Here is a 15,234-nt window from a genome sequence, read left to right on the forward strand (position 1 = left end):
CCTTAAACTATACAAAATCTCACAGGCACCACTACTCACTTGTTAATTGGCTTCCAGTTTGTAAATATTCTGATTTAAAACTATTTATTTTTTGCCCCTATAACTTCCTCTAGTGCAGCAACACCTTCCTTTGATCACCATTTGTGGGTGTGCCTTTAGTCACCTTGGCAAAATGTCTGTACTTACACTGTGTGCTCAGCTTGGCAGATTTTAAGATCCTCTACTAAAGCTATCAACATAAGAAGTGAACAAAAGTTGATGCAGTTTTGATAGTTGAATAGCCCACAAATACTCACCCGTCCTCCAATATTTAAATTATAATCTTGTTACAGGATTGCACAGCATATACCTTAGGTGGAAAGGAATGCGCTGTTCTCATTTAAAAAGAAACAAGCTCCAGCTTTATAAATGCGCTATTCAGCCTGCACTTACCTTAATTTCCCAGACAATGTAGAAGTAACTCACCTCAGATCAGGTGCTTTAGATTTGTTTTGTCATCAGGAACAGAGGTTGTAGATATGACATATAAGACAGTAACTGACATCACAACACTTGTAGAAATCTCAGCTTGCAAGACAGGTTCAAGATGGTTGCAAGTACAGAGGATGAGAACCAAAATCTACAGACATAATTGAGCACAGGAGCACATGGTACCTGATACATTTGAGTGGGGAAGTGCAATCTGTGAGAAAGAAAGAGAGTTTTCTGGAAACAGGGCACAATGTTGCCAGGGTGATGGATGGTAGTGTTCAGCATGCAACTCTCAAATAATATATCAACTGCCTGGCATCAAGAGTTGAGAGCCCTTCACAGCAGGATGCAAGATGCTAATTGTGACAGTTCCAGAGGGACCAGAGGCATGTGTAAAACAAATGACAGTTTAAAAAGCTCGGGTATAAAACAGAACCTCGAGAGACAATCTCTGAGTTACAGCAATATTCTCATGAAAGATGGACAAATGGATTACAGATGTAAATATGCACTAAGAGAACCATGTGAGAGGCAGAGATTCAAGCAATGGGGCAAAGACACTCATGGAAAGAGAGAGATGCTCCAATAAGGAGCAGAATTAGGCCATTTGGCCCATCGAGTCTGTTCCACCACTTCATCATGGCTGACCATTTTCCCTCTTAGACCCAATCTGTTGCCTTCTCCCTATATCCCTTCATGCCCTGATCAATCAAGAATCTATCAACCTTTGCTTTATATATACATAAAAACTTAGCCTCCACAATTGCCTGAGGCAAAGAATTCCACAGATTCACCACTCTCTGACTAAAGAAATTCCTCCACATCTCCGTTCTAAAAGGATGCCCCTCAATTCTGAGGCTGTGTCCTCTGGTCCTAGACACTCCCAGTATTGGAGACATCCTCCCACATTTATTCAATCAAGGCCTTTCACCATTCAATATGTTTCAATGAGGTCACCACTCATTCTTCTGAATTGTAGTGAATACAGAAACAGAGCCATCAAATGGACAAACCATTCAATCCTGGAATCATTTTCATGAGCCTCCTTTGAACCTTCTTCAATGTCAGCACATCCCTTCTTAGATAAAGGGCCCAAAACGGCTCACAATACCCCAAGTGAGGCCTCACCATTGCTTTATAAAGTCTCAACATTACATCCTTGCTTTTATATTCTAGTCCTCTTGAAATGAATGCTTACACTGCATTTGCCTTCCTCACCACAGACTCAACCTGCAAATTAACCTTTAGGGAACTCAGCAGAAGGACTCTCAAGTCCCCTTGCACCTCAGTTTCTTTGTATTTCCTCTCCATTTAGAAAATATTCAAGACTTTCATTTCTTCTACTAAAGTGGATGACCATACACTTCCCAACACTGTATTCCATCTGACATTTCTTCGTCCATTCTCGTAATCTAATTCCTTCTGTAGCCCCCCTACTTCCTCAAAACTACCTGCCCCTCCAACCATCTCCATATCATCTGCAAACTTTGCAACAAAACCATCAATTCCATCATCCAAATCATTGACATATAACATAAAAATAATTGGTTCCAACATAGATCTCTGTGAAACATCACTGGTCACCGAGCAGCCAACTAGGAACAACTCCTTTTATTCCCATTCTTTTCCTCCTGCCAATCAGCCATTGTCTTATCCATGCTAGAATCTTTCCTGTAATACTACGGGTTCATAGCTTGTTACGCAGCCTCATAAGTGGCAACGTGTCAAAGGCCTTCTGAAAATCTAAGTATACAACATCTACCCAATCTCCTTTGTGTATCCTGCTTGTTATTTCTTCAAAGAATTCTAACAGGTTTGTCAGGCAAGATTTTCCCTTGAGGAAACCATGCTTACTACAGCCTTTTTATCATGTGCCTCCAATTACCCTGAGACCTCATCCTTAATAATCGACTGCAACATCTTCCCAACCACTGAGGTCAGACTAATTGGCTTATAGCTACTTTTCTTCTGCCTCTCTACCTTTCTGAAGAGTGGAGTGACATTTTCAATTTTCCATTCTTCCAGAACCATCCCAGAGATACTTGAAAGATCATTACGAATGCCTCCACAATCTCTTCAGCCACCTCTTTCAGAACCTGAGGTGTACACCATCTGGTCCAGGTGATTTATCTACCTTTAGACTTTTCAGTTTCCCAAGAACCTTCTCTCTAGTTATGGTAACTTCATACACTTCATGACCCGACAACTGGAATTTCCATTATACTACTAGTCTTCCAAAGTGAAGACTGGTGCAACATCCTTATTTAGTTCATCCACCATTTCCTTGAGCCCCATTACAACCTCTCCAGCATCATTTTCCAGCAGTTCAATATCGACTTCTGCCCTCTTTTACACTGAAGAAATTTTTGGTATCCTCTTCAACATTATTGACTAGCTGAATTGGGGGCATGCCTTATGAGAATAGGTGGAGTGAACTTGGCCTTTTTTCCTTGGAGTGATGGAGGATGAGAGGTGACCTGATAGAGGTGTATAAGATGATGAGAGGCATTGATCGTGTAGATAGTCAGAGGCTTTTTCCCAAGGCTGAAATGGCTAGCATGAGAGAGTACAGTTTTAAGGTGCTTGGAAGTAGGTACAAAGGAGATGTCAGGGGTAAGTTTTTTTTTTACGCAGAGAGTGGTGAGTGCATGGAATGGGCTGCTGGCGACGGTGTGGAGGTGGGCACAATAGGGTCTTTTAAAAGACTCCTGGACAGGTACATGGAGCTCAGAAAAATAGAGGGCTATGGGTAACCTTATGTAATTCCTAAAGTAAGGAGATGTTCGGCACAGCTTTGTGGGCCAAAGGGCCTGTATTGTGCTGAAGGTTTTCTATGTTTCTTACTTTCATATTCCATCTTTATCTTCTTAATGACTTTTTTTAGTTGCTTTCTGTTGATTTTTAAAAGCTTCTCAATCCTCTAACTTCACACTAATTTTTGCTCTATTATTTGCCTTCTCTTTAGCTTTTATGTTGGCTTTGACTTATTTTGTTAGCCACAGTTGTGTCATCTTTCCTTTAGAATACTTCTTCCCCTTTGGGATGTATATATCCTGTGCCTTCCGAATTGCTTCCAGAAATTCTAGCCAATCCTGCTCTGCCATCATCTCTGCCAGTGTTCTTTTCCAATCAATCCTGGCCAACTCCTCTCTCATGCTTCTGCAATTCCCTTTACTCCACTGTAATACAGGTGCCCCCAGCTTTTCCAACGTTCACTTTACGAAACCTCACTGTTACAAAAGACCTACATTAGTACCCTGTTTTCGCTTTCAGAAGGTGTTTTCACTGTTACGAAAAAAAAGCAGCACGCGATAAAAAATCAGCGCGCGAAAAAATCAGCGCCCAATAAAAGGCAGCGTGCGCCCCGAGCAGCCGCTCTCCCCCGGATTCGTAACAGCACTCTCACCAGCATTGCTGAAACACATGCCTGTGAGCAGCCGTTTGCAAGATGAGTTCTATGGTATCGGAAAAGCCTGAAAGAGCTCGTAAGGGTGTTACACTTAGCGTTAAACTAGACATAATTAAGCGTTTCGATCGTGGTGAACGAAGTAAGGACAAAGTGAGTTTGACTTTTGGAAGCTGATGAACATGATGTTGAAGAGGTTTTGGCATACCATGACCAAGAACTGACAGATGAAGAGCTGATGCAATTGGAACAAAAAAGGATAACAATCGAAACCGAATGAGTAATAATAAAGCACGACTTTAATTTTGAAAGGGTACGTCGGTTTAGGGGATATTTGCAGGAAGGTTTGAGTCCTTACAAAGAACTGTGTGATAGAAAAATGCGCGAAGCTCAGCAGTCAAGCAAGCCTTCCACATCAACCACAGCAGACACCGAACCTCGACCTTTGACATCAAGGCGAGCAGTCATAGGAGAAGATGAGCTGCTTGCTCTAATGGAATGTTAACTTCCTCCTCAGTTCAGGAATATTAGGAATGGACAAATTCTGCCAGTGCCAGCAACATCCATATCTCACAAATGAATAAAAAATACTACAAGAAAGATCTGCTAGCACATGAAAGAGTTTTCAGAATGTTAAGGAGGGCTGGGCAACTATAATTATGAGGAGGGATACATATATAGATATATAGAGTGGTGGTTGGTGGTGCTGGCGGTGAATGGTGTGGGGATGTTGGGAAATAATGTAGGTTCAGGTGGGGAGGATCTGGAAAAGGAACTGGAAATGGAGGGTTTGGGAGAGTGCAGGTTGGCGGGAGGAGTTTGGAGTGAAGTTGAATCTAGATCTGGAAAACGGAAAAAGAAATATAATATTGGAGAAGTTTCTAGTGATGGAGAGGAAGGCGGGATTTTTTGAAAAGAAGAAGGAAGACTTTAAGGTTTTGTTTAAGTTTGACCCGGAACAGTGTTCTTCCATTGATCCCATTAAATTAACCAGAGAGTTGAATAGATTGTGCTTGTACTTCAGGAGGAGGGAATATGTTATCGCTTGTAAGGATAAAGAAACAGTGTGAGAAGACTTTGCTGGGCGAAAAGCTCGTATCCATGTTGCCTAATGAAAATGGATGTATTAAGGGTGTTATAATACGTGTTCTGGTAGAGATTTTGATAGAAGAGGTTAATCTCATTTATTGGGAGACAAGGTTAGGGAGGTAAAGAGATTACAAATAGGTAGAAATAGGGAAAGGATGGATAGTTTATGTGTATTGATATATTTTGATGAGGTGAAGCTCCCTGATAAAGTTAGTGTGGAGTATGTTAGTTAGAATGCATGAGCTTATATTCCACATCCACTTATATAAGTGTCAGAGATTTGAGCATGTTATGGCAGTATGTTGTGGGAAACTAAGGTGTAGTTAGTATGGTACGAAACGTAAGTATGAAGATTTTTGGAGAAGGCATAAAGTTTAACTGTTGTAATTGTGGAGAAGAACATAGTGCAGGTTATAAAGGATATGAAGTGCTTAAGAAGGCAGCTGAAGTTCAACGGATTAAAGTACAGTTAGGTGTGTCCTATGCAGAGGGTGGTCAAAAGTTAAACTGAATGTTGATGAAGTATTACCAGACTTCAAAGTCAGTGTATGTATGTCAACATCACAGTTCAAAGGTTCAAAGGTTCAATTTAATGTCAGAGAAATGTATACAATATACATCCTGAAATGCTTTTTCTTCTCAAAACATCCATGAAAACTGAGAAGTGCCCCAAAGAATGAACGACGGTTAAAAGTGAGAACCCCAAAGTCCCCACCCGCTTCCCCTCCCGGGCGTAAGCGGCAGTGAGCAATAATCCCCCCTCCCCCCGCCGGCAGAACAAAAAGCGCACCTGCAACTGAACACAAGTGTGAGGTAGGCGATAGCAAAGACACAGACCTTGCAGTTACCCCAAAGACTATCGCAGTTCATCCAGCATTCGGCAACCCACAGGTTCTGTCTCCCTAATAAGAGAGAGGGAGGTGTCCCCCATTTTCACAGCGAGCGGGAGATGTAACAACAACCCAGTGGTTTACGATGTTTAAAAAGCCCATTTTGTTGCTTTTTACAAGCTCTGTGCCTGAAAATTGCAAAGATCTCGGGTCTTCGGGCCCACAGCAGAAGATTTTCCGGCCTCCCTGACGACACTGGAGTCTCCTGCCGTGACACCAACCCTCGATCCGCCCATCTCCAGATCCCCGAGATCTTAGGCTTCCAAACACTAAGCCGCCTCTCAGGCTGACCCCTTGGCGTGCCGAACATTGGTCAGTCCTGAAACCCTGAGAATTGGTCCCATTCTCGCAAAGAACCGAGGTCAGCATGTAACTTCAGGTCAGGGTCTTCAAAAGAACCCTGAAAGGGAAAAAAATTAAAGATGGAAATAGAGCTGTTTCCGAAGACACAAGCAAAGGAGTCGCCGTTTAGTGCCATCTTAACTCTGTCTGCGTCTCCGTTCTGTTGCTAAAGGTGCTTTCCAAGTTGATAAATTGAAGTTTGTGATGTTTATAACTGATGCGGTGAATTGGACTGCTCAGACGTCTAGTGGTACTGAGAAAATTAAAATTATTGTGAAAGCTGCTGAACAGTATCTTGGTATAACTATTGGTGTTATGTGGGAAGCTGTTAATGAGGCTCTGATGGGTGGGTATCTGTATTTCAATCTCCTTGTGAAAGTACATAATGGCATAAGAATATTGCAGTGGAATGCACAAAACCTAATTTCTAATGGTCAAGATTTTAAGAAGTTTATTTCTGATTTGTCAAATCCTCCTGATGTTATATGTATTCAGGAAACCTGATTGTTACCACATTTAAGTTTTTTTTTGCAGGATTATATTGTAATTAGGTGCGATCGATTAGTTGGTTGAGGAGGTGGTATTGCCAGTTTTATAAGGAAAAGATAGGACATAGAGATGAGGACGTGAATGAAACATATAAGACATTTGTAGTAGAACTATTTGATTCATCAGGTAGGGGTATTAAAGTGGTTAGTTTTTACAACTCTTATAGAAAGCTTCCAACTGATTGGTAGAAAGTATATGTAGCTCTAGCTCACTATGGATTGTATGGTGTGGGGATTTTAACTGATATAGTTCACTGTGGGGTTGTTCGCAGAATGATGGTAATGGTTTGATTGTAAAAGAATTTTTAGATATTTCCCATCTTGAGTGTCTTAATAATGGGAGGAGTATGGGATTTAATTTCATAATAGTTCTGAAACTGTTATAAATTTAACTTTAGTTTCAAACATTCTGGCTGGAGTGAGTGTGTGGGATGTTATGAGTGATGAAACATTGGGGAATGATTATCTTCCTACATTTATAAGCTTGGGTTTTTGATTTATATAGGGGATAGGAGGCCACTTTTAGGAGTGGATTTTGGTAAAGCAAATTGAGAGGAGTTTAATCTTTTATGTGATGAATGTCTGTCAGGACTGGATGTTGAGGATGATGTGAATTTTTGTAATGAAAGGTTATGTCACATTATTCACTGTGCTGGAAGTGATTCCTATTAAAAAGGGCATTAATACTGAAAGGCTATACCATGGTGGACTGAGGAGTGTGCAGAGGCAATCAGGGAGAGAAATATGGTGTTTAGGAAAGTTACGAAGTATCACTCTCCATGTGACCTTATTAAGTATAAATGGGCACAGGCCGTGCTGAGGAAAGTGGTGAAGATTGCGAAAAAGGGTTACTGTAGGGGATATTGTGATAGTATTGGAAGGGATATTGAACTTGGAGATGTTTGGGGAATGACTAAGAAAATGGTGATGATTCATAGAGGTAATAACCTTCTAGTATTGATTAAAAAAGATCATATGATTGTTACTGAAATAGAGAAGGTTGAGTTACTGGCTAGGTCATTTGCTGCAATTCATAATGAAGATAATTTAAGTGAAGAGGTTAAACAATGTAGGGATAAGGTTTTAACTGAATACCCTGATGTGTTGAAAGCCAGCTGTAGCAATGATAGTATTAGTGATGTAGAGTTTTCTTTCTGTGAATTTAAGAAGGCTGTTCATAGTGCAGGTTAGACATCTCCAGGAAAGGATCATGTTATTGTGTGTTTAAACACATGACTAACAACTCTTGAGATAATATTGAAATTTTTAAATCATATTTGGAGGTTACGCCATCTTTCCTACTCCTGGAAAATGGTTGTAGTAGTGCCTATTCTGGGAAACCCCTGGCAGGTCCTTCTAATTATAGACCAATATCATTAACATCCCATTTATGTAAACTTATGGAATGTATGGTGATAAGGCTTTTGAATTATATTTTGGTCGGTATACTGAGCTGGATGTTGTCAGAGAACATGCAAAAGCTGACTCCATCGCTGTTGGTGTTGCCAAGTACATTGCATATGGAACCACAGAGAAATCCCTGGGGGTCTCTGCAAGTTACGGCGTAGGGAAGAACTGCCTTTGCTCTTGATCCTCTTTTTGACATCTGAGAGGTAAAACCGAGAGTTTGTTGCTTCTCATTGATTATGGGATGTTTGGTGCAAGTACATCAAGTTGTTTTCTTGGTAAATGCAGCAGCCCAGGCAGCATCTATAGGAAGAGCTACAGTCGACGCTTTGGGCCGAGACCCTTCGTCAGGAGATTTTGATGAAGGGTCTCGGCCCGAAACGTCAACTGTACCTCTTCTTATAGATGCTGCCTTGCCTGCTGTGTTCACCAGCAATTTTTATGTGTGTTGCTTGAAATTCCAGCATCTGCAAATTTCCTCTAAGTTGTTTTCTTGTTGTTTTATGCTAGGCTAAAGCGGGTGATTTCTCCTCCTCCCTCAAGCACAGTGTGTTGAGAATGCTGCTGGACGCTGGCTGTTTGTTCCTCCTTCGCTTTGCACTGGATGATAGCGTTGAAAATGTAATTGCTGCCTGCGTTCAGGCTCTAAAGGCACTTTTAATCTCCCCTTCTGATGAGGTAAGTCACCCAACCCTCCAAATGTTGTTTGGATTTGAGAACTGCTGCCCTTTGCTTTGATTCAGTGGATCAGTGCTCAGTGAAAATTTGACCAGTTGGTAGATGTAAGGTCAGGGAATGCTGTTGGGTTTCAGATCAAACACAGTCCATTGTGATTTGGGGCAAATTGTGCCTTTCACAATCTATTCTATTGAAGCCTTTGTTTGTACAAAGTACATATATGTCACCATATACAAGCCTGAGATTTAATTGTCTTGTGGGCATACTCACTAAATCCAATAACCATAATAGAATCAGTGAAAGACCACACCAACAGGGCAGACAACTGGTGTGCAAAAGACAACAATCTGCAAAAACAAAAAGAAACAGAAAAAATAAATATTGAGACCATGAGATGAAGATTCCTTGAAAATGGGTCCATAGATTGTGGGAAATTACTTGATGCAGATTACAGTGAGAGTAATTCAAAAGAAATATATTTACAAGTATTCTACATAGCCCGCAGAACTTTGCCATAGCTTACCGGCGCCATCTCGCATTGTGTTCTCTTGAACACTGCAAAGAAGGTTAAAAGGGGTATATGGGATGCTTTCCTTCCTTCATGTTGCCTGGATTGGGGAGCATGTCTTATGAGAATAGGTTGAGTGAACTTGGCCTTTTCTCCTTGGAGCAACGGAGGATAAGAGGTGACCTGATAGAGGTGTGTAAGATGATGAGAGGCATTGGTTGCGTGGATAGTCAGAGGCTTTTTCCCAGGGCTGAAATTGTTGCCACAAGAAGACACAGGTTTAAGGTGCTGGGGAGTAGGTACAGAGGAGATGTCAAGGGTAAGTTTTCTACTCAGAGTGGTGAGTGCATAGAATGGGCTGCCGGCAACGGTGGTGGAGGCAGATACGATAGGGTCTTTTAAGAGACTTTTAGATAGGTACATGGAGCTTAGAAAAATAGAGGGCTATAGGTAAGCCTAGTAATTTCTAAGGTAGGGACATGTTCGGCACAACTCTGTGGGCCAAAAGGCCTGTATTGTGCTGTAGGTATTCTATGTTTCTATATGCTGAGACATAAAATATTGGAGCTGAGTGATTATGCAAGAATTGTTTAGAACCGTGGTTTATAATAGTTTGCATATTGTGTTTTCGTCCTTTCTTCTTCAAAATTCCTAACTTGTAAGTGTGACTTCCACTCTAGCTTTGTGGGTTGTGAGGTGGCTGAGGATGTCAATGTGGGAGATTCTACAACAGGTGAAGATGGAGGTTCTTGATGGGGAGAGCAAGTGGCAAATTTGGAAGGCGATGCATCTCTTCCATTCCTTTGCCGTGCTCCTGAACAGCCCGGTCTGAAGCTATCAGTGGCTTCGTGAATGCTACTCCTCTACCATGAACAGTGATGGTCCAGAGTTTTCCATGAATTATATGAATTGGCATGATGTACTTTTCAAAGAGGCTTTAGGATCCTATCCTCTAATTGGTAATGTGATTCTAAGACAGCAGACAGACTCCCCTGTAAACATTACAGTCAGGATTATCTTCTGCAAAGATGCTAAATTAAATTAATTTGTTTATATTTTCACATGCTGAAGTGAAGTGAAAAAAGCCTAAATGCCATCCATACAGATCATTTAATTTCTCAGTGCATCAAATAAGTACAAAGGAAAGCAATAAAAAACAGCAATATAAAATACATTGGATTCCTGTTAATTGGGCCATCGGTTAATTGGGGCAGCTGCTTACTTGGGACAAATCTTAAAGAACTGAAACAAATCAAAGAAATTCCTTTTGTTTATTTGGGGCACTATACCACTTAACTGGGACAGGAGATTGTTGCTGAACAGTTTCTAACTAGTGTCAGTTGTGTGCCTGTCATGTGGTTGTTAGACACTACACTGTGCATAGAGCAAACAGTCTTAAATAGCATCATTTTGGTGTGTTTGTGTTTTTAAAAGAAAAAGAAGTGATTTTTGTGACTGATAGTTGACAAGTAATAAGCACTAAGACAATTCAGAACTGTTTTACTCACTGCGGTTTCAAGCCTTCAGGTTTGGAGATGCCAGAAATGGCTGGAAGTGAAAATGAAATGATTTCACTACTTCAACAAGTAAAAACTATGACAGATTTGAATGTATCGACAATCATCTTGAATGTTTCAGTGAAAATGAAGATCTGGAGGATGCAATTTTTGAAAGCATTGTATTCACGATGATTGTTTTAATGTGTAACAAATTATCTACACCAGGTGTCTGCGCTGATTGTGTTCATTTACAGAGAATCAAAAGAACACAGCAGTGTACACTGGATGAATTTCTCTGTCGATAGCTATTCAGAGTTTTTTAGTATTGTTGTAGTAGTTTTGGTGGTGCTCTAATTTCATTTAAATACATAATTTGTTACACATTAAAGCAATAGTTTATCGTTTTTATACATTTTAAAAACTATTTCCATGAAACTTTGGCTAATAGCTGCTTAATTGGGCCAAAACGTACTGGTGCCGATTAATCGGAATCCACCGTAGTGCAGGCAGACAATAAGGTGCAAGGCTATGACAAGGTAGATTTTAAGGTTAGGAGTCCATTTTATCATGCTAGTGGATCTTATGATGATGGAATCTTTGAGGTCCTTAGTGAATCTGCTGCTTCTCAGATGTGGGTGGTGAGGTTGTTGATTTATGACTAAAATTCCTCACTAACAAGGGTAAAATCTTCAGTGGGACATGAACTATTCCTTAGGTCTCATTGATTTTAGAAGGCCTTTTCAACTTCTTGTCAGCCTGGGGTGATGCTGGAAATGTGCCAGATAGTCTGCTGTGTTATGGGATCAGGGATGCTTGTGACAGGGACTGAGTTAAGGTGGAGTTCTGTCAAGTACTCCTTTCAGTTGACACTGAATGGCTCTGTGTTCTTAACCTCTCCTCTGTTCTTGGCCTTCATTGGTGTGAGCCCTTAGATGTTTAGGCCAGAGATGTTCATGACAAGATTTTGCTGTTCCATCATGAAAGGTTGGATATACTGTTTTTACTCCCTTTAGAGAAGCGGGGCCTCAGGCCAGATTTAGCTGAGACCTGGGTAAATCAAGTATGACATTGATGCTTCATTTAGCTGAAGGTTCAAAAGCCAGGAGCCAGAGGCTGATGGAAGCATGAGATGAATGAGCCAGAAGCACAGTGGGTGGAAGGTATGTGAAACTCACTGTCTGGAAGGAAGCCAGAAACTTGAATTGATCACACTTGGGCTGTACCAAGATGTATGCTTTAAGAACTGCATAACAAAGGTCAAATGCTAGATTAGGCTAGCAAGTTTTTTTATACCTGCACAGATATGGTGAGCTGATATAGTCACATGGTCGCTGATCCAATTTTCCTAACGTCACCTTATGTGGATATTAGTTGCATGGTCACTGGCTCTTGTATACTATCGTCGCAGTCATTGACATTCAGATGTTAGTTCTTGGATAGTTCTGCACTCCTTGAGTAACGTTAGGAGTAGAGGCCTATAATAACCACAATCCTGACTCATTCTCAATGATGAAGCTGCTTTGGGATACCTTCACTAACTTTTTTCTCCTGACATTGTTGATTCTGTGTCCTCTTCCCCCTAACCCCCTTCTGTGAATTGCAAAAGCTGCAGTCTCTGTGGCTGTTTGTGTGATAGAGCAATTAAATCCACTGCCTGACATTGCAGAGCCTCGACATCTCTCAACCCTGAATGCCTGCATTGCTGGCGTGGTGCTCCATCTTCCCATCCTATCAATCTGTGCCACTCTGGCAGCACAATTAATGAGTTTTTCCTCTGAAGGTTAGCTGAATCACTCTCGCACACCTGACAGATCCAAGCTCCCAGAATAGCAGCCACTTTGTGTGCAGGCCAGCAGTCTGCAGATGTCAATCCATCGGCACAAAATAGTTGTCTCGTGAAGGTCTCTGCAGCCAGTACTGAGCACCATCACCTACGCACATACCACATAGCTGGCTGACTATTGCATTGTGTTGTAGATCTTCCTGGAAATGCTCTGAAGTCTTGAGGAATTCAATGGTTCATTTAATATCAGAATGTATACAGTATACAATCTGAATTTCGTACTTTTCACAGACATCCACGAACCAAGAAACCCCATAGAATGAATGATAGAAACATCGAAGTCCCAAAGTCTTACCCCTCCACCTCTCTCTCCCAGTCTTTCTCTCCTCCTCCCCCCTCCCCCTTCATAGTACTTGTATGTCAACATATACTACCCTAAAATTTGTTTTCTTGGATTAGCATGAACTTGGCTTGGATTATTCAAAGTTCAAAGTAATCTTATTATCTAAGTACATATATGTCACTATATACTACCCTATTCATTTTCTTGCAAGCATTCACTATAGAATCAATGGAAAACTGCTCACAACAGAGAAACAACCAGTGTGCAAAAGACAACAGATTTTGCAAATATAAAAAAGAAAAAAATAGGAATGAAATATCGAGAGCATGAGTTGTAAAGTCTTTGAAATTGAGTTCATCGGGTGTGGAATTAGTTCATTATTGGGGTGAGTGAAGTTATCCACTCCCTTTCAAGAGGCTGAACCTGATGGTGTGAGTCCTTGGGCTTCTGTACCTCCTTCCTGATGGCAGCAGTGAGAAGAGAGCATGCCTGGATTGTGGAGGTCCTTGATGATGGATGCTGCTTTCCTGTGACAGTGCTTCTTGTAGATGTGCTTAATGGTAGGGAAGATTTTCCATTCAAGGATACTGGTGTTCCCATATCAGACCATGATGCAACCAGTCGGTATACTCTCCACTGTGCATCTGTAGAAGTTTGTCAGAGTTTTAGATGACATGCCAAATCTTCACAAAACTTCTAAGGAAATAGAGATGTCTTCTTTGTAATACTACTTAAGTACTGTACCCAGAAATGATAACACTGAGGAATTTAAAGTTGCTGACTCAATCCACCTGTAATCCCTTGATGAGAGCTGGCTCACGGACCTCCAGTTTCCTCCTCTTGTAGTCATTAATCAGCTGACATTGTGCAAGAGGTTGTTGTTGTGGCACCATTCAGCCAACCTTTTCGATCTCCCTCCTGTATGCTGATGTGTCACCACTTTTGATTTGGCCTATGACAGTGGTGTTGTCAGCAAACTTGAATCTGGCATTGGAGCTGAGCTTAGCCTCACTGTCATAAGTGTAAAATGAGTAGAGCAGGGAGCTAAGCACACAGCCTTGTGGTGCACTTGTGCTGATGGTGATTGTGGAGGAGATTGAAGCCTGTCTGAGGCCTCAGACTGTCGAAACGAGAGGTTAAAGATAACAGTGAACACTCCAGCCAGTTGATTAGCACAGGTCTCCAGTACTTGGCCAGGTACACCATTTGGACCAGATGCTTTCCGTGGGTTCATCCTTCTGAAGGATGCTGTCACATCGTCCTCAGAGATGGAAATTACAGAGTTGTCGGGGGCTGAGGAAATTCATGAAGTTTTCTCGTGTTTTGTCAGTCAAAAGGAGCATAAAAGACGTTGAGTTTATCTGGGAGTGAAACTTTGTTGTCACGCATACAGTAGTTTGTTTGTAGTTTGGTTTTAGTTTGTAGGGGTGATAGTTTTCAAGCCCTGCCACAGCTGTTGAGCATTCTTCTTTGATTCCAGTTTGATCCAGAATTGCCACTTCACATTTGAGATGGCTTTTTGGAGGTCATAACTGAACCTTTTGTATTTTACTTGATCCTTTGACCAGAAAGCCACTGATGTGGCGCTTAGCAGATTACAGATCTTTTGGTTCATCCAGGGCTTCTTGTTGGGGAAGACTGAATAATTTTGTGGGGCTGCATTTGTCCATGACTGACGTTGTAAAGTCCGTGACATCTGTGATGCATTCCTTGAACATGGCCCAGTCCACCGACTTGAAGCAGTCCGCAGCTGCTGGTGATCACCTCTTTGTTGTCCTTGGATCTATTTCTTTTAAAGCAATGATTCCACTTAGCACTACATATGGACTGTTGTCTACGCATGCAGATTGATCTGTTGCCTATGCATGCACATCATTCTTTCTCTCCCTCGCTTCAATGTGAGTACACCAGTTAAAGTCATCTCCCGCATGCTTGCTTTTACTCAATCGATATGTAGTTGTACAAACAGAACAAATTGGCGATGAGGACGAACCTGAACGTCAGAGAATATCACCAACTGCACCCTCAGCAAGAGTTAAACAGTACAGAAGCTGTCAAGGACGCTAACAAAAGGACGCGTGAGTACAATACATAGTACACACTGAGAGACAGGCAACTAGCAAAGTTAAAAGTGAAAACAACATGGCGATGGCTTCAGTCAGGAAAGTTGACAAATTCAATGGTGCTAATGAAGGCTAGGAGTTGTACATCAAGAGGATTGAACTGTATTGTAAAGCGAATGATGTGGATGAGCAGAAGAAAGCCCCTAC

At 41.4% G+C, this 15,234-nt stretch overlaps 1 protein-coding gene across 2 annotated transcripts in view; it reads left to right on the forward strand.

The window, feature by feature from the left end:
* Window positions 1-15,234, forward strand: part of rpap1 (RNA polymerase II associated protein 1) — a 187,923-nt gene that overhangs the window by 86,264 nt on the left and 86,425 nt on the right. For both annotated transcript variants that reach the window (XM_072265242.1, XM_072265252.1), the window contains one exon: window positions 8,664-8,831. In XM_072265242.1, the coding sequence (XP_072121343.1) occupies window positions 8,664-8,831 (168 nt within the window). The remainder of the gene's footprint in view (window positions 1-8,663; window positions 8,832-15,234) is intronic.

Source organism: Mobula birostris, chromosome 1 (genome assembly GCF_030028105.1).
Source record: "Mobula birostris isolate sMobBir1 chromosome 1, sMobBir1.hap1, whole genome shotgun sequence".
Taxonomy (NCBI): domain Eukaryota; kingdom Metazoa; phylum Chordata; class Chondrichthyes; order Myliobatiformes; family Myliobatidae; genus Mobula; species Mobula birostris.